The sequence below is a fragment of the Castor canadensis genome, chromosome 1 (genome assembly GCF_047511655.1).
Source record: "Castor canadensis chromosome 1, mCasCan1.hap1v2, whole genome shotgun sequence".
NCBI lineage: Eukaryota > Metazoa > Chordata > Mammalia > Rodentia > Castoridae > Castor > Castor canadensis.
This window is the reverse complement of record NC_133386.1, coordinates 33302697-33318889: the sequence shown is the minus strand read 5'-3', so window position 1 is coordinate 33318889 and position 16193 is coordinate 33302697. Positions and strand designations below refer to the sequence as shown.

The 16193-nt window shown below is 37.4% G+C and overlaps 1 protein-coding gene across 8 annotated transcripts in view; it reads left to right on the top strand.

Moving 5' to 3' along the window:
- The window catches only part of L3mbtl3 (L3MBTL histone methyl-lysine binding protein 3), a 114007-nt gene that overhangs the window by 20734 nt on the left and 77080 nt on the right, over nucleotides 1-16193 (top strand). For 5 of the 8 annotated variants that reach the window (XM_020184325.2, XM_020184323.2, XM_074074886.1 and 2 more), the window contains 5 exons: nucleotides 3880-3996; nucleotides 11219-11330; nucleotides 11698-11772; nucleotides 13303-13462; nucleotides 14517-14691. In XM_020184325.2, coding sequence (XP_020039914.2) covers nucleotides 3895-3996; nucleotides 11219-11330; nucleotides 11698-11772; nucleotides 13303-13462; nucleotides 14517-14691 — 624 coding nt within the window. In that variant the 5' untranslated portion in view covers nucleotides 3880-3894. The remainder of the gene's footprint in view (nucleotides 1-3879; nucleotides 3997-11218; nucleotides 11331-11697; nucleotides 11773-13302; nucleotides 13463-14516; nucleotides 14692-16193) is intronic. The other 3 variants (XM_020184326.2, XM_020184328.2, XM_020184327.2) reach the window with 3 other exon arrangements.

Genomic DNA, 16193 nt, shown 5'->3' with positions numbered 1-16193 from the left:
CCACCTCCCATTGCAATTTCTTTTTTATGGAGAAAAGCACATTTTTAATGCTGTAAACAGTGACTTTCAGACTTTTGCTCTCAAATTTCTTTATAAGTAAAAATAATAGGAAGCACACTCATTGTGGCAGCAATAGACTAAAAAAGGTGGAACGAGCCAGAGATACCATGGTCTCTGTGCAAGGATGACACACAAATTGGTGAAGAGTTCCATCAACAGAAAAAAATAACTCAAATAGGTATTGTTTTCTAGGTTTATAAACATAATATGCGTATACTGATATTTATTAGAAATTGATCATTTTACTATTTATTTAAAGTAACAATAAACCCTGCACATAATATACATAAGCATAATGTTTATGAAACAATGATAGCTTCACAGTATAAAAATGAGAGAAATAGCATTGTTTCTCAGATTTGCAAATCTATCTTAGTATCTAGATTAATAGGCGATAGCTAGATTCTTTGTTTTCTTTATCATTTTTACATTTACTTACCTGTATACATTGTTTGGGCCACCTCCTCCTCCTCCCACCCCTCACCCCCACATGATAGCTAGATTCTTAGGTCTGTTTCTGCATTAAGTCGTGGCAATATGGGTTTTTTGGTTTGGCTTTTTTTTTTTTTTTTGCAGTATTGGCCTTCACCTTGAGCCCTATTTTTGTGAACAGCTTTTTGAGATAAGGTTTCGAGGAACTGTTTGCCTGGGCTGACTTTGAACCACAATCCTCCTTATCTCTGCCTTCTTAGTAGCTAGGATTACAGGCGTGAACCACCAGTGCCTGGCTCAATATGCTGTTTTTGTTGAAGTATATGGAGAAAATCTGGGTTCATGTAGAAATGGGACTAGAAAAGAATGTTTTACTAGTCTTCTCAATAATAGTGTACGTTCTTCTTTGGTACCAACCCACACTCAAAGATGGTAGTTTCTTAAAGGTGAGTTGAATGTGCAGTTTGAAACCTTCTCAGTGAACGTTTCACACTCTGTAGCATCAGAATTAATAAGTCTGCCTGGCAGTTTGAATGGATCCCTTCTCTGTATGCAGTTTCAGAACATCATCTGTTGGTCATTTCAAAAATGCTGCTTCATTGAATTGTGCAGTCTACCCAATGTTGACATGTTTCATTGTGAGATATTTTAAATATCACAGTCATGTTCACCACTATCCCTTCATCTTAGTAAACCCTTAGCTGTTGGGAAACCATCAAGTTCATGGTTGTGGATACAAGTTTTCCAGAATCCCAATTTTACCCCAAATGCTCAAATTTTACTGTTCGCAATAAGTACTGTCAACATTTTCGTGATGTGACAGGCTCACTTCATTTATTTCTCAAAAAATATTTGTCAAGAGTCCAAACTCAAATAGGCATAGTTTTACATATTTAACAGTTCGTTAAATAAAAGGTGGCGTTCCATGCCAAGATCAGCTAGTTTTGCTTGTATTTGAAACAGTTCAAGTGCTTGTTTTCTTTTCCAAGTAATGAGTTGTTTCCCATGTATCCTCAAAAGGTATTCGCTGTTGCTTGTTTTGAATATCATTATGAACTCACAGACTTAAACTCATTTGATGTGTGTCAATTCTCTACAGCTAGTCGGTGGACTATTTCACCTTGTTTTGATCAGCAGCAACCTTCTTCAAGTTGATTCTTGAGTTTGTTGTACATGACCTCTGCTGTCTTTGAAAGTTTCTTGCTTTCTTCTTTGGCAAGGTGCTCCAGGCTCATTGTGGATGTTTCTTGCTACTGAGCAGAAATCAGTTTCCTCTCTGGGGAGGTTTGGGAGAAGTGGTATTTAGATATCAAAATCTCAGCTCCAGGATGCTCGTTATCATCAACTGGTGATTGTTTCTAGACTTTTTCAGTGGAGGACGTTGGGAAATATACATATTTTTAAAGTGAAAACACTTTGTATATTCATTCTGATACTTCCCATTCAAACTTGGGATCCACTGATGTTTCGTTGGTAGGCTAAGACGCCCACATAATTGCTTATTTCTTTTGTCTTATGTGGATGGCAGTCTTAGAGCAGTGTCAGTATTACCACCATGATGTGATTATAGAAACTGTTTTGCAATTAAAAATGTGAAAATGAAAGCAGTGACAGTTTAGCTTGCCAAATTGATTATCTTACTATTGATGTTTGCTACACATTTTATGACTGTTTTCCTGTTTCTTAGAACAACAGTTTGGCTGATATTTCAACTGAATTGAGTAAATTTTACTTGCTTTCTCAAAGACTCAAAACACATTGTGCATTTGTTGTATTACTGGATCAAATATGTAATTGTTGAAGTTGATGTAGATGTTAGTCACTAATGGACTAAAGTTCCTCTTGTTTTTTTGATATCAAAATGGTGGCTTTTCTGTTTATCAATATTTTACTCAGTATTCCCACCCTTTCTGTGATTTTGCTTTTTGAGATTTCAGTTACCTGAGGTCAACAGCAGTCCAAAAATATTGAATGGAAAAGTCCAGTAGTGATTAATTTATAAATTTTAAATGGTGTTCTGGATAGTGTGATGAAATCTTGTATTTTCCTGCTCCATTCTGCCCAGGACATGACTCCTTCTTTGGTCCAGCATATCCATGCTGTATACACTACCCACTTCTTAGTCACTTGATTGCTTTGTTAGTTACCAGATCCATTATCTAGTAATCATAGTGCTTGTATTCAAGTAACACTTACGTAACTTTATAATGGCCCCCAGATGCAAGGGTAGTGATACTGACAATTTGAATATACCAAAGAGAAGTCTCAATTTGTTTCCTTTAAGTGAAGAGGTAAAAAATTTCACCTTAATAAGAAAAGAAAAAGAATCATATGATGAGGTTGCTGAGATCTACAGTAAGTTATTGTTAATCTCTTACTGTACCTGATTTATAAATTAAACTTCATTGTAGGTATATATGTTTGTGAAAAAAAAACATAGTATAGGGCTGGGAATGTAGCTCATGATAGAGTGCTTGCCTAGCATGCATGAGGCTCTGGGTTCAATTCCCAGTACCACAAAGCAAAACAAAACAGTACACATAGGATTTAATACAGTCTGTGTTTTCAGTTATCCATTGGAGTCTTGGAACATATTCCCAAGAATATGAATTCATTCTTTGTTCATATCTACTCTTTTTTTTTTTTTTTTTTTTTTTCTTTTTTTTTAGTATTGGGACTTGACCTCAGGGTCTTCATTTTGAGCCACTCCACCAGCCCTATTTTTGTGAAGGGTTTTTTGAGATAGGGTCTTGAGAAACTATTTGCCCGGGCTGGCTTCGAACCATGATCCTCCTGATCTCTGTCTTGTGAGTAGGTAGGATTATAGGCGTGAGCCACTGGCACCTGGCTGCTACTCTCTTTTCAATGTCTTAAAATATAGTGAAAAGAAGGGAGGGAGGGAAAGGAAGAAAGAAAAACTTCAGAGGGCAAGAAATTCAGTTCATATAGCATCATGAAGTTTTGTTTGAAGTGAATGTGCTGTGTTTCAGTGAATTCCTTTTTTTTTTGAAAGAGTAGTGAAAGTTTGCTATAATATTTTTAAACTACTTTTAAATCTATAATTTGCTAGGGATTACACTATGAAAAATATTAATGATACGTATATAAATGTATGTATGCATAGATAGTTTTGTGTGTTTTTTTTTTTGCTGCGCTGGGAATTGAACCCAGGGCCTCAGACATGCTAGACAAGCACTCCAGTGCTCATCTATATCCCCGACCCTTGTAATAGACATTTTTGAAGCAGTTGTTTTTAGATCTACGAATACAGGATAGTGTGATCAAGAAGATTATGTACTTAAGGGAAACAGAAGTCATGATCACTAAATTAACCACTGATTTGCATGTGAACCATTTAGTGGTATTCCTTTTTTTTCCCTCTTTCAGGTTAAAAAATAAATCATGACTGAATCTGCTTCTAGCACAAGTGGTCAGGAGTTTGATGTATTTAGTGTTATGGACTGGAAAGATGGAGTGGGTACATTACCAGGAAGTGACTTAAAGGTAAGTTATCTTTATTCCATAAAATTATGTGCTGTGTGCATCTGCAAATGTGATTATTTAAAAATGGATACATACATGAAATAAGAATTAAAGACATTAAGCACAATGCTTCAGGTCTTGTATAATGCTTGGACCTCTACAATAAACTTGTAAATCCATTTGAAATGCTGGCAGGTTGGCAGAAGCTTTTGTCAGGCACTTGAGTTGAGGGCTAAGGTGTAGTGCGGCATGTGCTTATTTTGCAGAAATTGATCTGCAGCTTCCAGGAGGGTCGCTTCAGTTTTGGCTGATAGATGCAGAAACGCAGACTTAGAAGTCCTAGCTTTGTGGATTTTGTACTAATGGGCTTTGTAACTTTGAGTGAAAAAAACAGAACAAAACCAAAAAACCCAACACATTTCCTATTTAGAAACTTGATAAAATAATGTCAAAATAGTGAATAATCGGGACTGTCTACCTCCTTTAAATTGTGGATTTTTTGTGTAGTCACCTGTTCAGAAGAAAGGCCTTCCTGTAACTCAGATTATTTTTGTGTGGTTGGGAACTCTCTTCAAGATCGGCAGTCTGCTCCTTGTGTATAACTTGCCTTGTCCCTTGTTCCAGGCCCCCAATCCCACTCCAGGACCACGCCTGCTGCCCCCACGAAATGTGGTTGTGCAGGCACCATCTGGAGAGACAGCTGACCTCACTTCTCATCTCTAATTTGCTTTGCTCTGATCCTATCTCTGAGACCTTGAACCTACCTGTGGCCTTTTAGACTTTGTGTTTGCACTCAATCCCTCACGTGTTTGAACTTCGGATCTCCCTAACAGGCTGTCACTTGGCCTGCCGCTCCACTGCTCCATGTTCTGGGCTGTCTGAAATCGAAATTTCTTCCCCCTCACATAGGCTTCTTGGAATCTAATCCCTTTTGGTGGCTGTGTGATAAGTATCTTAGTAGCCAAACCTGCCCTCATGCATCCTCAGTAGTGTGATTTGGACAAAGTGTTGTTGAGATTTTAGTTGAGTTTGGTTTAATTAAGTGCAATGTGCCAGCATACCTAAATTTAGTGAAATCTGAAATTTTTTTTTAAATGGGCACCAAGATACAGGTAGGAGTATTTAGTTCTAGTGTTCTACAGAAAATAGGGTAACTGTAGTCTAGGGCAATGTATGATATATTTGAGAATAACTGAAAAGGAAGATTCCAAGGGTAACCAACACATAGAAATACTAGTTACCCTGATCTGAGCACTGCAGTTTGTATACATGTATGTAACTAGCACACTGTACCCCATGAATGCTCACAGATAGTATGTACCGAGGTAAAATCATAAAAAAAAGAAATTTGGGTCTTTAGTTTTAGTTTGCCTGACCTTGAACAAATCAGTTAATCCTTTTGGGTAATAAAGTAAGGAATAGAGTGAATCCTGACATTCTCCAGTTGTCCATCTGGATAAGAAAATGATGGAGATAGATGGCTGAAAGTTTTTGAGGGAGAAAAACCTGATTTCTCAACCTCTGATAATGTCAGTCGTATATTAGCTGCCTGAGCTTTGTCAAATTATTTGATATCCCTAAATTTTGGAAGTCTTATCTGTGAAATGGGGCTATAAAGTGGTTTTGAGGATTTCATGAAATATATATGTAAATATTTTACAAATTGTATACTTTCTGGTTTTGCAATGCTTTATATAAGCTGCCTCTTATTGCTCCACTCCCTTTTTTTCTTATACAGTTTTATACCTTTTCTTCTCAGCAGCTCTTTTAGAAAAATGTTAGGTAGCTGATGAAATCTATAACTTTCATTTAGTTAGCTTCTGACAATAGAGTGAAATTTCCATCGCAAGAAATTTAGATTGCTTTAGGTTTTCTAAGCAATGAATTTCAGAAATTAACCTGTTTTATTAAGGCAATCAGGTAGTTATATCATTTGGTGAGTATTATGATCTGAATTATTTGATAAGACTTTTAGACTCATGTACTTACTGAGGGAATTACCACATGTTCAGTCTACTTCATGAACTGTAGACAGTTTGATACTCAATTAAAATGAAGTAAAAATTATTTTTCACATTTACAATCCCTTTTATCTGAGTCAGGGCCTATCCTGTTGATTTTATGGCTTAAGATATCTAATTCACTTGTTCCTTACATTAAAAAAATCTTTGTTGCTTAGGAGATTGAGAAATTAATTTTTCACAAAATTAATTTTAGCCACGCTGCCAGTCCTTTTGCTTTTAGGATTATTATTATTATTTTTTTCAGATAGCATCTCAAGCTTTTGCCCAAGTGCCCTTAGACTGTGACCCTCCACCTCCTGAATAGCTGGGATTATAGCTGTGTACCACCATGCTTGGCTTGTTTTTGAGAAGGTCTCACCAACTTTTCCCGGGCTGGCCTTAAACCATGATTCTCCTGTTGCTGCCTCCTGAGTAGCTGGGGTTGCCATGAGTCTTCTGCTTTTTCATAGGTATAGGCTTGTGGGTCTCCTAAGAGTCAGTGCCTAAGACACCCAGCTGAAGTTCATTGAGCTGTTACAGCCGGCCAACACACAGAGGTCAATTTCTCGTCATGGGAATAGGTTCTTTATGCTTAGATTCTGTGAAAGGCTCATGATTGCTAGACAGTCAGGTTATGTCACTTTTCTGCCTCAACTCCTTGACTGATTGCTGGTGTTTTTCACAGCCAAGTACAAGCCTCTGAGGCTTTTCACAGGAGTTTTTAGTGCTCTGGCTCCCAGTTTTCCTTTGGCTCCCCTCTGTATGTTTTCTACTTACCCCAAACCACTAGTCAAAGACTTTTACCTTGGCCCCTTAATATTCTTCCCTGTTGCTGTACTTCCCTTCCCCTTTTCACACCGGGTTGGTTAAGTAACCCTACTTATTCAATAAAGCACAAACGTCATCTTTGGATGCAGGAGTGGAAAGATTAGAAAACTTACTGTCTCTGGTCAGCACTTTATCTGCATCTGATTTATTGATCCTTATTTAGCTCTTTGAGGTAGTGTCTGTCCCTCTCATCAGGTTACAGATGGGGAACCTGAGGTTCAGAGTGGTTATTTCATTTGCTCACGTCAAGCAGTTATTAGCAGAACTGTCTTATTACCAGGCTTCTCTGACGTTAACACTAATTTTCATAACACTAGTACACAGCTGTCTACAAAGACAGAACATCTTCATACTGAAGAGATACAAGGAGAGTGGTACAGATTTGGAGAAGGTAAAAACTTATTTTGGCTAGAGGGAGCAGGAAGCCTTTGAAAAATAGATATGATTTGGGCTTTACCTGAAAATAGGCAGAAGTTCCATAGACTTCTGGTGGGCAGCACCTAAACTGAGGAAGGCCAGAGAAGAGCTTCTAGAACGGGGAGTAGCTTCAGCAGGTCAGTGGTAGGGAAGCCTAATCAAGCAGTTGAAACTCTACGTTTGACTCATTTGTTCTTTTTAAAATGCAGATAAGAGTTGTTGTAGGTCGGGGTAGCTACAAGGATAGGCAGTCACTAAGTGGTAGTGGAATGGTGCTCTACAGGGCTCCTGTGCCTGAGCGGTTTCTCTTCCTGAACTTGTAATGATGTCTGAAACCTACCCAGAGAGAATTATGGATTTAGTCTGTCAGAATTCCTCAGTAAAATGCAGATACTTTTCTGAGAGCGAAAGCATCTCATCTAGTAAAATAATTGCTATTTAGCTGAGAGCAAGACCCTGCAACAGCAAGGCAGAAACCCAGTAATAAAACTCATCACACTCTCGAATGCACACTTTTGCCTTGTCTTTTTTTTTTTGCAGTACTGGGGCTTGAACTTAGGACCTTCACCTTGAGTCACTCCACCAGCCCAATTTTTTGTAATAGGGTTTGTTCGAGATAGGATCTCTGGAACTATTTGCCTAGGCTGGCTTTGAAACATGATCCTCTTGATTGCTGCCTCCTGAGTAGCTGGGATTATAGGCGTGAGCCACCAGTACCCAGCTAAATTTTTGTTTTTGGTGGTATGAGGTTTGAACTCAGGGCCTCACACTTGGTAGGCAGGTGCTCTTACCGCTTAAGCCACTCCTCCAGCTTGCCTTGTCTTGATTAATATTTAAAACAGCTAGTTACCAGGCAGCTTTGCCTTTAAAACAATTCAGATTTTAACAAGGAAAGTAAGAAATAAACCCATTTTCTGCTTCGGGAGCAGGAAATATTTCTTTTTTCCTCAGTTCTCCCTTCTTTTATCCTGTTATATTAAAGTCCTTTCCTGGTAAATTTTGCTGTTTTACTGCAAAAAAGGAAAGTAATAAAATGAAAATAACCTTAGCAGTGGCTTTTTTTTGGTGGTTTCAGGGTTTGAACTCGGGTTTAAGCTTGCTAGGCAGGCGCTTCTCAGCCTCAGCCACGCTTCTAGCCTTTAGAAGTATCTTTTAATGATTTATTATAAAGAACAAGCAAATTAGGCAAAAGAGACTTTTACCCTATAAGCAAAAATAAAAGAATTGAATCAATTAAAGATAGGTCAAACCAAGCCAAATAAATAAAAACCTTTGTCGCTGTATATATTCCAAACATAATTGTTTTTTCATTGACTCTGGATGTATCCACATACAGAAAAAGTTAACATGTTCACTGTCATGTTTGTTTTGCATAATAAATTCCTTTTGTAAAGTTTATAATTTGTATGTTCTTTTGAAAAGAAACATTTGACAAATTTTCATACTGTGTGTAGCTCTCTAGGTTGAAAGAACTGAAAATTAAAAGACAAAAATGAAGTTTCAGGGCTGATATAGTGGAAGTGATAGAGCGCCTGCCTAGCAAGCTTGAGGCCCTGAGTTCAAACCCAAGTGCCACCCAAAAAAAAAAAAAAATGAGGTTTCCATTAGCCATTCCTGGAAACATTACTAATTTCAGAACCTGAGTGTCCAGTTGGGGAATAAAAGTTAGAAAATGCATCAGTCTTTATGGAATTCCATCACTGAGACTTCAGTAATATTAGCAGTACTAAAACCTTTTCTGCCTAGCATTTTCTTTTATAGTGGTATTATGGAAAACACAGTAAATCCAAATTGAAAAGCCACAGGAAAATTTGATTTCTAGGTCTCTTTGCATACAGTGGAATACTTTGGTTATTAATTTTTGAGATCAGTAACTTGGTTAGGAGCAGCTGTGCTATACTTTTTTAGGGTTTATAGGATCTGCTTTTGAGGATATGGTGAAATCTATGATCTCCAAGATACACGTACACATGCTATAATTTTGTTTATTTTATGCATCAAGCTTTGGAGTCTGTCCAGGCATCTATGGCTTAAAGTTGTTTACTGTGTTCCAAAGTGACATTGCATTTCTACTTTGTATTGACTGTGGGTCAGTACAGACAATTAATGTTAGAAGAAAGAAAAGGTGACTGAGAATAAATGTTGTATGGTGGGGAATGTTATCTTTTAACTTGAAAAGTATTTGAGCCAAACACTTCCAAATGTCGAAAGTGTGCGTCTTTTACTTGGAGATTCCACTCAGTGTTTCTCTCTTTCTTGGTGTGTAATGCAGGGTGGTTTTCAGCATGACAGCAGTTTGGGACCTTCATTCACAGCACCTTTCTTTTTTCATGTAAATGTTTGATGCTTCTTCTCACATTTTGCATTTGTAAAATAAGTATTCATTAGTATAGATTGTAGCATGTAATAAAAGTAAGATTACTCCCCTGAACTGAGTTATCAAGTTTATGCCTAGTTTGTTTTAGAAAAATCTGAATTCGGAGTTGATTTTCTATGACATTCTTTAATATCATTAATTAATAATTATAGTGATGGCTTGTTTTTTCTACTCTTGCCCAGTAGATGGTACTGTCAGCCTTATTTTGAAATATTGTATTTTCAGAATTGATCATTAAGAATTTTTTTTTTTTTTAGTTTAAGGTTTCTTTTTCTAAAACATAGTTTTAGATAATTTTACTTCTTTTCCATCTAATTATTGTTTACTACTTTCTTGACCGACATGGCACTTTAGGTGTATTACACACGTTATCTAGGAATTTGTCTCTGGTATATATACATTCCTCAACTACTTCACCTCATTCAGTCTAGAAAATACTTAGTAATTGTAGACCATACGTGTAGAAAATTGTTGAAGGTACTCTTACCTGACAGAAAGAATAATCATTGATAGGTTTTTCTGTGTAAGATTTTTTTTGACTTGGAATCTGAATGTAATTTAATTTGATAAAATAATTCTGTTGGCATGTTGACCAAACAGATTTCTTAGGTAGAGAAATAGATGACTTGCTGAAAGACTATATATTTACAGTGAGAGATCTAAAATGTTTATTGTCCTTTGAACTTTGAGCTTTCTACCTTTTCATTTGTTACAATTGGCAAATCCCTACTATCATTCTGTTTTATGGGAACCGGAAGAAATACAGAAAACTTTTTGGTTCATGAATTCACAAATGGGAGATTAAGCCTGGGTGTTTCAGAGGGAGCACATTGGAAGTGGTTAAGGCTTGTATACACAGTTCAGCCCAGTGGTTGCAGAAATATGCTTTGTTTGAAGCTTGTCATAAGATGAGAGGAAACTTGATGTTAGGAATGGGAATGTCCATGAAATCAAAACACCCTTACTTCTTTTTTTTTTTTTTTTTTACCACCCTTATGTCTTAGTGATAAAATTGGCCTGTAGCTAGACTTGTTCAGCTCTCACAGATTTTTCTCCATTATCTCCCAGTTGTTTTAAAGACAAAAGGTGAAGATAATGCAGAATTTTAAATGGCAGTGAAAGAATGCAGAAAAGTAGGTAGGGGAGGGGGAGTGTCAGGTGGCTCACACATTCTCAGACTGGAATATGAGAAGGACAGACCTAGACTGAACTACGTGAGCTTGGGTGAGATAAGTTGATTCCTGAAAAGAGAGTAATCCTCCTTTTATTTACTTGTATTATTAACTGAACAATCATGTGGAATTAAAAAACACAAGTGTTAGTAAAAAGTGCATCTGAAATGACAGTAGAAGTAAAATACAAGTTCCTGGTGACTTCGTAGGACAGCCCAGCTTTCGTGGTACCGTTGCTTTGCTCTGTTCTCCTTTCCCTAATACCAAAATTAGAAAAATACAAAGGTCTCAATATTGGCAGAAGGCTTATCCAAGATAAGCCTTGAGATTAATTTTGAGCACATGGTTAATTTGCTTGAAGACTACTTCAATAAATAAATAAATAAAATAAATACTGGCCTGTGCGCTTCTGTAAATTCTGTCCCTTTCTTCTCTGTTGTTGCTAGTTTCGGGTTAATGAGTTTGGAGCCCTGGAGGTTATTACAGATGAGAGTGAGATGGAAAGTGTTAAAAAAGCAACCGCTACCACCACTTGGATGGTACCAACTGCTCAAGAAGGTAGGAGTGAATCCATCTGCATTTTGTTTCTTCATATTGAAAGATTTGAAGTAAAAATAGCTTAAGGTTTTATAATAGGCAGGAACTTTGAAAGTCCTGGATGATTTTTTTTGTCTCATGTTCTTAGGTAAATTTCTATAATGAAACTGATAGGAGCCAGCTTTTATATTTTAAAATAACTATAAACTGTCTTCTTTCCTAATGCCAGATCTGTTAATAGCACAAGGTTAGTTGGAAATTATCAAGTAAATCCAAGTTGTAATCACCTACCCAGTTGACTTAGCCAAAAGCCTGCCACTTTTTTCTTATCTACTCCGATGGTTGTAACTAACACCTATATGCTGATGACTCCTAAATCTATCTCCAGCCCCGACCTCTCCCCCGAGCTCCAGGCCCGTATTTCCACCTGCCTACTGGACATCTCCACCTGGATGTCCCACAGGTACCTCAAACTCCACATGTCTGAAATGCAGTTCATTTTCTATTTCTTTCTCCCCCCCACCCAACCTGCTCTTTCTTCTGTGACCCATATTTCAGTTGATGGTAGCACCATCCACCCAGTGGACAAGCAAGAAATACAGGAGTCATCCTGAATTTGTTCTTCCCATCCCCACATCCTGTTCCTAAATGCACTTGGTTTTTATTTCCTAAATATGTCTCAGATCTGGCCTTTTCTATTGTCACTGCTACTGCCTTAATTTAGGCCCTTACCAACTCTTACCTGAACTATTGCAGATGTCTCTTAAATAATCACTTTATTTCTAACTTCAACCCCTTCCAACTTACCTTGCACCCTAAAGTCAGAGGAACTTATGTAGACTGCTTATCTGACACTTTGCTGGTTTCTCTTTGCCTCTTCAGCAAAATACTCAAAGGTCTGGGTGACCTGCACCCACCTGCTTGCTTTGTCTCTTTACTCTATCCCCTTCTTTGTGTGTTGTGTCCCGGCAGTGCCAGCAGCACGGAATTATGTGTGATTTTCCCAACTCATCTTGTGGTCTCATCCTTCCTTGCTTTTGCTCATGCTATTTTTTTTTTTTCATGGCTCAAATGCCATTTCTCTCTTTGTCCATTTCTCTTTGGCCACCAAAACCCTGTTGAAGTTTTGTATCAAAAAATCCTTCCCTGACCTCACCCACGCTGAATGAATCACTTCTTTCTCTGCACAACTTCGGAAACTTGTCCGTGTTTCTATTTTTGCATGCGTTACCTTTTATTATAAATACTGGTTTTCTTGCCTGTCTTCTCTTCTAGACTGTGAGCTGTCTTGGGCAAGGTCTGTACTGTCATTACCAGTGTCTGGCGTAAATTGGTGCCTAATAAATGTTTGCTGAATGAATGATTAGTCTAGTAATTCAGGCAAATATGTGAGTTTCTAAATGTTTTGTATAATTACAATTCAGGAAATCTGCATTAAATTAGAGATGTTGATTTAGTCAGTTAAGTCAGAATCACTTATCAAAAGGTTATAAACGTGAAATAACATACATTTTCCTCTTCTGCTCCCCCCTTTTATTGAGACAGGATTGTGCTATGTCACTTAAACTCAGGATCTTCCTGTCTCAGTCCTGGGTTATGGGATAACAGGTGTGAACCACCATACCCAGGTTAGATGACACTTTCAGTTTTGTCAAAGATTTATGTATAGATTAAAAGTCTATGGATCAATAGTTTCATCTTCTGAATTTAGTAACTAATGAACTTTCTTCATTTTACTTTGACTCTGTAGAAAAGCCTTGTACAAGCTTTAACTCATACTTTCTGTAGATTTTTTTTGGTTATAGAAATGACTTGAGTGATTTCCTGCCACGCCCATTCTCTCTCCCTCTCAGTTTTTATAGATTAATAATTCATTCATTCAACAAACATTATTCTTTATGTGTAGCTAACAAAGCTATTAGAAAAGAAAGTTTAAATGTATTTCAGAATGCCTTCTGACATGGTTTTAATGCTTGTCTTTCTTCATGTTTAGTCTTTTCAGAGAAGACTGGGGTGCCATTCAGGTTGAAGGATCCAATGAAAGTAGATGGGCTTCAATTCTGTGAGAACTGTTGTCAGTATGGCAATGTAGATGAGTGTCTTTCTGGAGGAAACTATTGCAGCCAGAATTGTGCCCGCCATGTCAAAGACAAGTAGGTTTTTGCCCTGTTCCATCTATAAAATGAGTTTTAGAGTCTAAGATCATGGTATCTTAGGATAAGAGGATTAAATATATCTGATGTCTGTTGTCCACTCTGTTTTTCAGACTTTCCCTTGTAGAGACATATAGGCTTTGGCCCCTTCTTTGGACCTGGTGACTTCTGTCATGCCCGGTCTGAGTTGTGCTGCTAATGTTCTGTGCATAATTCAAGCTCTGCCACTGTTTTCATCCTTATGTTTACATGTATTTGATTGCTCCCCAGCTAAGAGTATTTAGATGTTTCTGGTCTATGTGCACATTTTGATGATACTGATACTTATGGCAAGATTTTGGGAGATCTTAGGTAACTCAGTTAAAACTCCATATGTGATCAGCGGTTAGCTGAACGGAAATGGCTGTGGTGGATGTTGTAGTGAGTCATGCTCGGAGGATCTCATGCAGCAGATTGAGGACATCTGTTGTGATGGCAGTGGTATGCAACCTTCTCATTTGGGGACTATCTGACAAGTGTCCCCCTTACCAGCGAGAAGGTGTAACTCTTGGATATAACTGCATACTACAATTAAATGATCCAACATTCGTATTTTAGTAGAGTTTTCCCTATATTTTAATCATCACAACATTGGGAATTGTCTGCTTTTGTTGGCCAGCTGATGCTTTACGAAGTTGTAAAGTTGGCTTTTTCTACTGGATTTGCCATTCTTAAAATTGCTAGATTCTTGCTTTAGAGTTTCCCTGAAGACAAGTATCTCTAAATAATTGATTCTTTTTATTAGTATGGATGGTAGATATGGCAGACAAATAGTTAAAAACTTGCTAAAACTTATTTCACATATATTACTGGCCCCCTTTTGAAATGAACATATAAGGTAGTTCATACTTTCTGCCTTGACATATATTCTTTGTAACAGAGGTTTAAGTTTATTTCCTGTATAGAATATTCTAATGCCTGTGACTTTTTCCTGGTTATTAAATATTGTTCCTTTAGAGAGTGACTTTTTAAAAATAATTTTTGCATCGATAATCAACATGTAGATGTTTGATAGGTATTGTTTCCTGTCACTGTTTTGGGGTTGTAAATACAACAGAGATCAGAAAGAAGAAAGGGACATAGGAGAAGACAATGAGGAAGAGGATCCTAAGTGTAGCCGGAAGAAAAAACCAAAATTATCTATGAAGGCCGACCCCAAGGAGGATGGAGAAGAGAGAGAAGATGAAATGGTTAGTACTGCTTACGTACCCACCTGGAAGCTCAGGAATGCTTCTTGAGTGGGTAGCATCGTGGTGCAAGCTCTGATCTGCAGTCAGTTGCATGAGTTCAGATGCTGGTTCTAGGACTGTTTCTGTCAGCTGTGCCTTGCTGTCCTCATCTCATAATGGGAATAATACATGATAACACCCTTCCCTTAGCATAAAGAAGTGAGGAGATGTTCTGGAATTTACTACTAGGCTAAGAGGCAACAGCAAAATTTTCAGTTTTGTAGATGAAGCTTAAATTCCTCTCACCAGCAAAATCTCAATTCCAGTTTAGTAAATTGCAGACTGATCTCATAAAACTATGTAAATGGGTGGAAAATGAGTACATTTGAGGAAAGATCATTCAAAATGTGCTAATTAAGAAATAAAGATCTTCTCCCTAAAGTTTGTGATAATAGTTCTCTATGGATAGAGAACTTTGAGGTCTTGAAGCATTTCACTTAAGATCAATATTGAACAATTGTTATTTGCTAGTCTCTATTCTATGAGCTGGGAATATCAAGGGAATAAAACAGGTACAGAGGATGGTCTGTCCTCATAGAGATATGTTGTTCTAGCTAAGGGGACACATAAACAAAATCAGCTGGAGAAATGTTAGCTTATTTTAAGTGATATGTTGAGAATTAAAATAGGATACTATATTGGCTGGCTACTCTGAATTGGATTTTCAGGGAGGCTTTCCAAAATCAAGTGACACAAACACTTATCTGAATAACAAGGAGGCACCAGCCCTTTCCAAAGGAGCCCTCTGGACATCAGAACTTTTGGAGAGAGTCATAAGAACATGTGAAGCATGTTCTGTTGGGGAAAATACACAAAAGACAATATGGTAGAGCACTGAGTGTTGGGGAGAGTGGAGTGAGAAGAAGTTGAAGAGGTTTATGTGGTCCAGGTCAGGCAGGGCTTTATGATAAATCAGAGTCATGGTTTTCATTATTTTCTGAGTATAATAGGAAATAACTGGAAGCTTTTGATATATGTGAGAAAGTATTAAATCAGAAACCATTTGGAAGTTCCTTTTAATAAACTAAGAATGTCATGTATAATAGAAGTCAGTGGATTTGAGATTGATCTTGGAGGTAGCAATGTCATGGTGTATGAAGGAAAGAGAGAAATCATGGATTCTAAAAATCTTAAGATTTTTTGGATGAACAAAAGCCTGGAATGGAAAGGACAGGATAGAACAGAGTCAGGAGTCTTTGGGGTCTTTTGAGTTTCAGATAGCTCTTACCCACCTTTTGAAATTAATACAGAAGATAATTTCTACTTTCTACCTAACAGATATCCTATGTAAATATTCTTCTCCACATACAGTATTCTAATGCCTGTGAATTTCTCCTGGTGATTAAATGTAGATGTTGATTATCAAACCCAGCTGAAAATGCTAAATAGGTAGTTGGATACAAACCTATGGAATCAGAGACAGGGAGCTGGAGATGGAGGTTGGGAGTATTTGGCATAGAAAT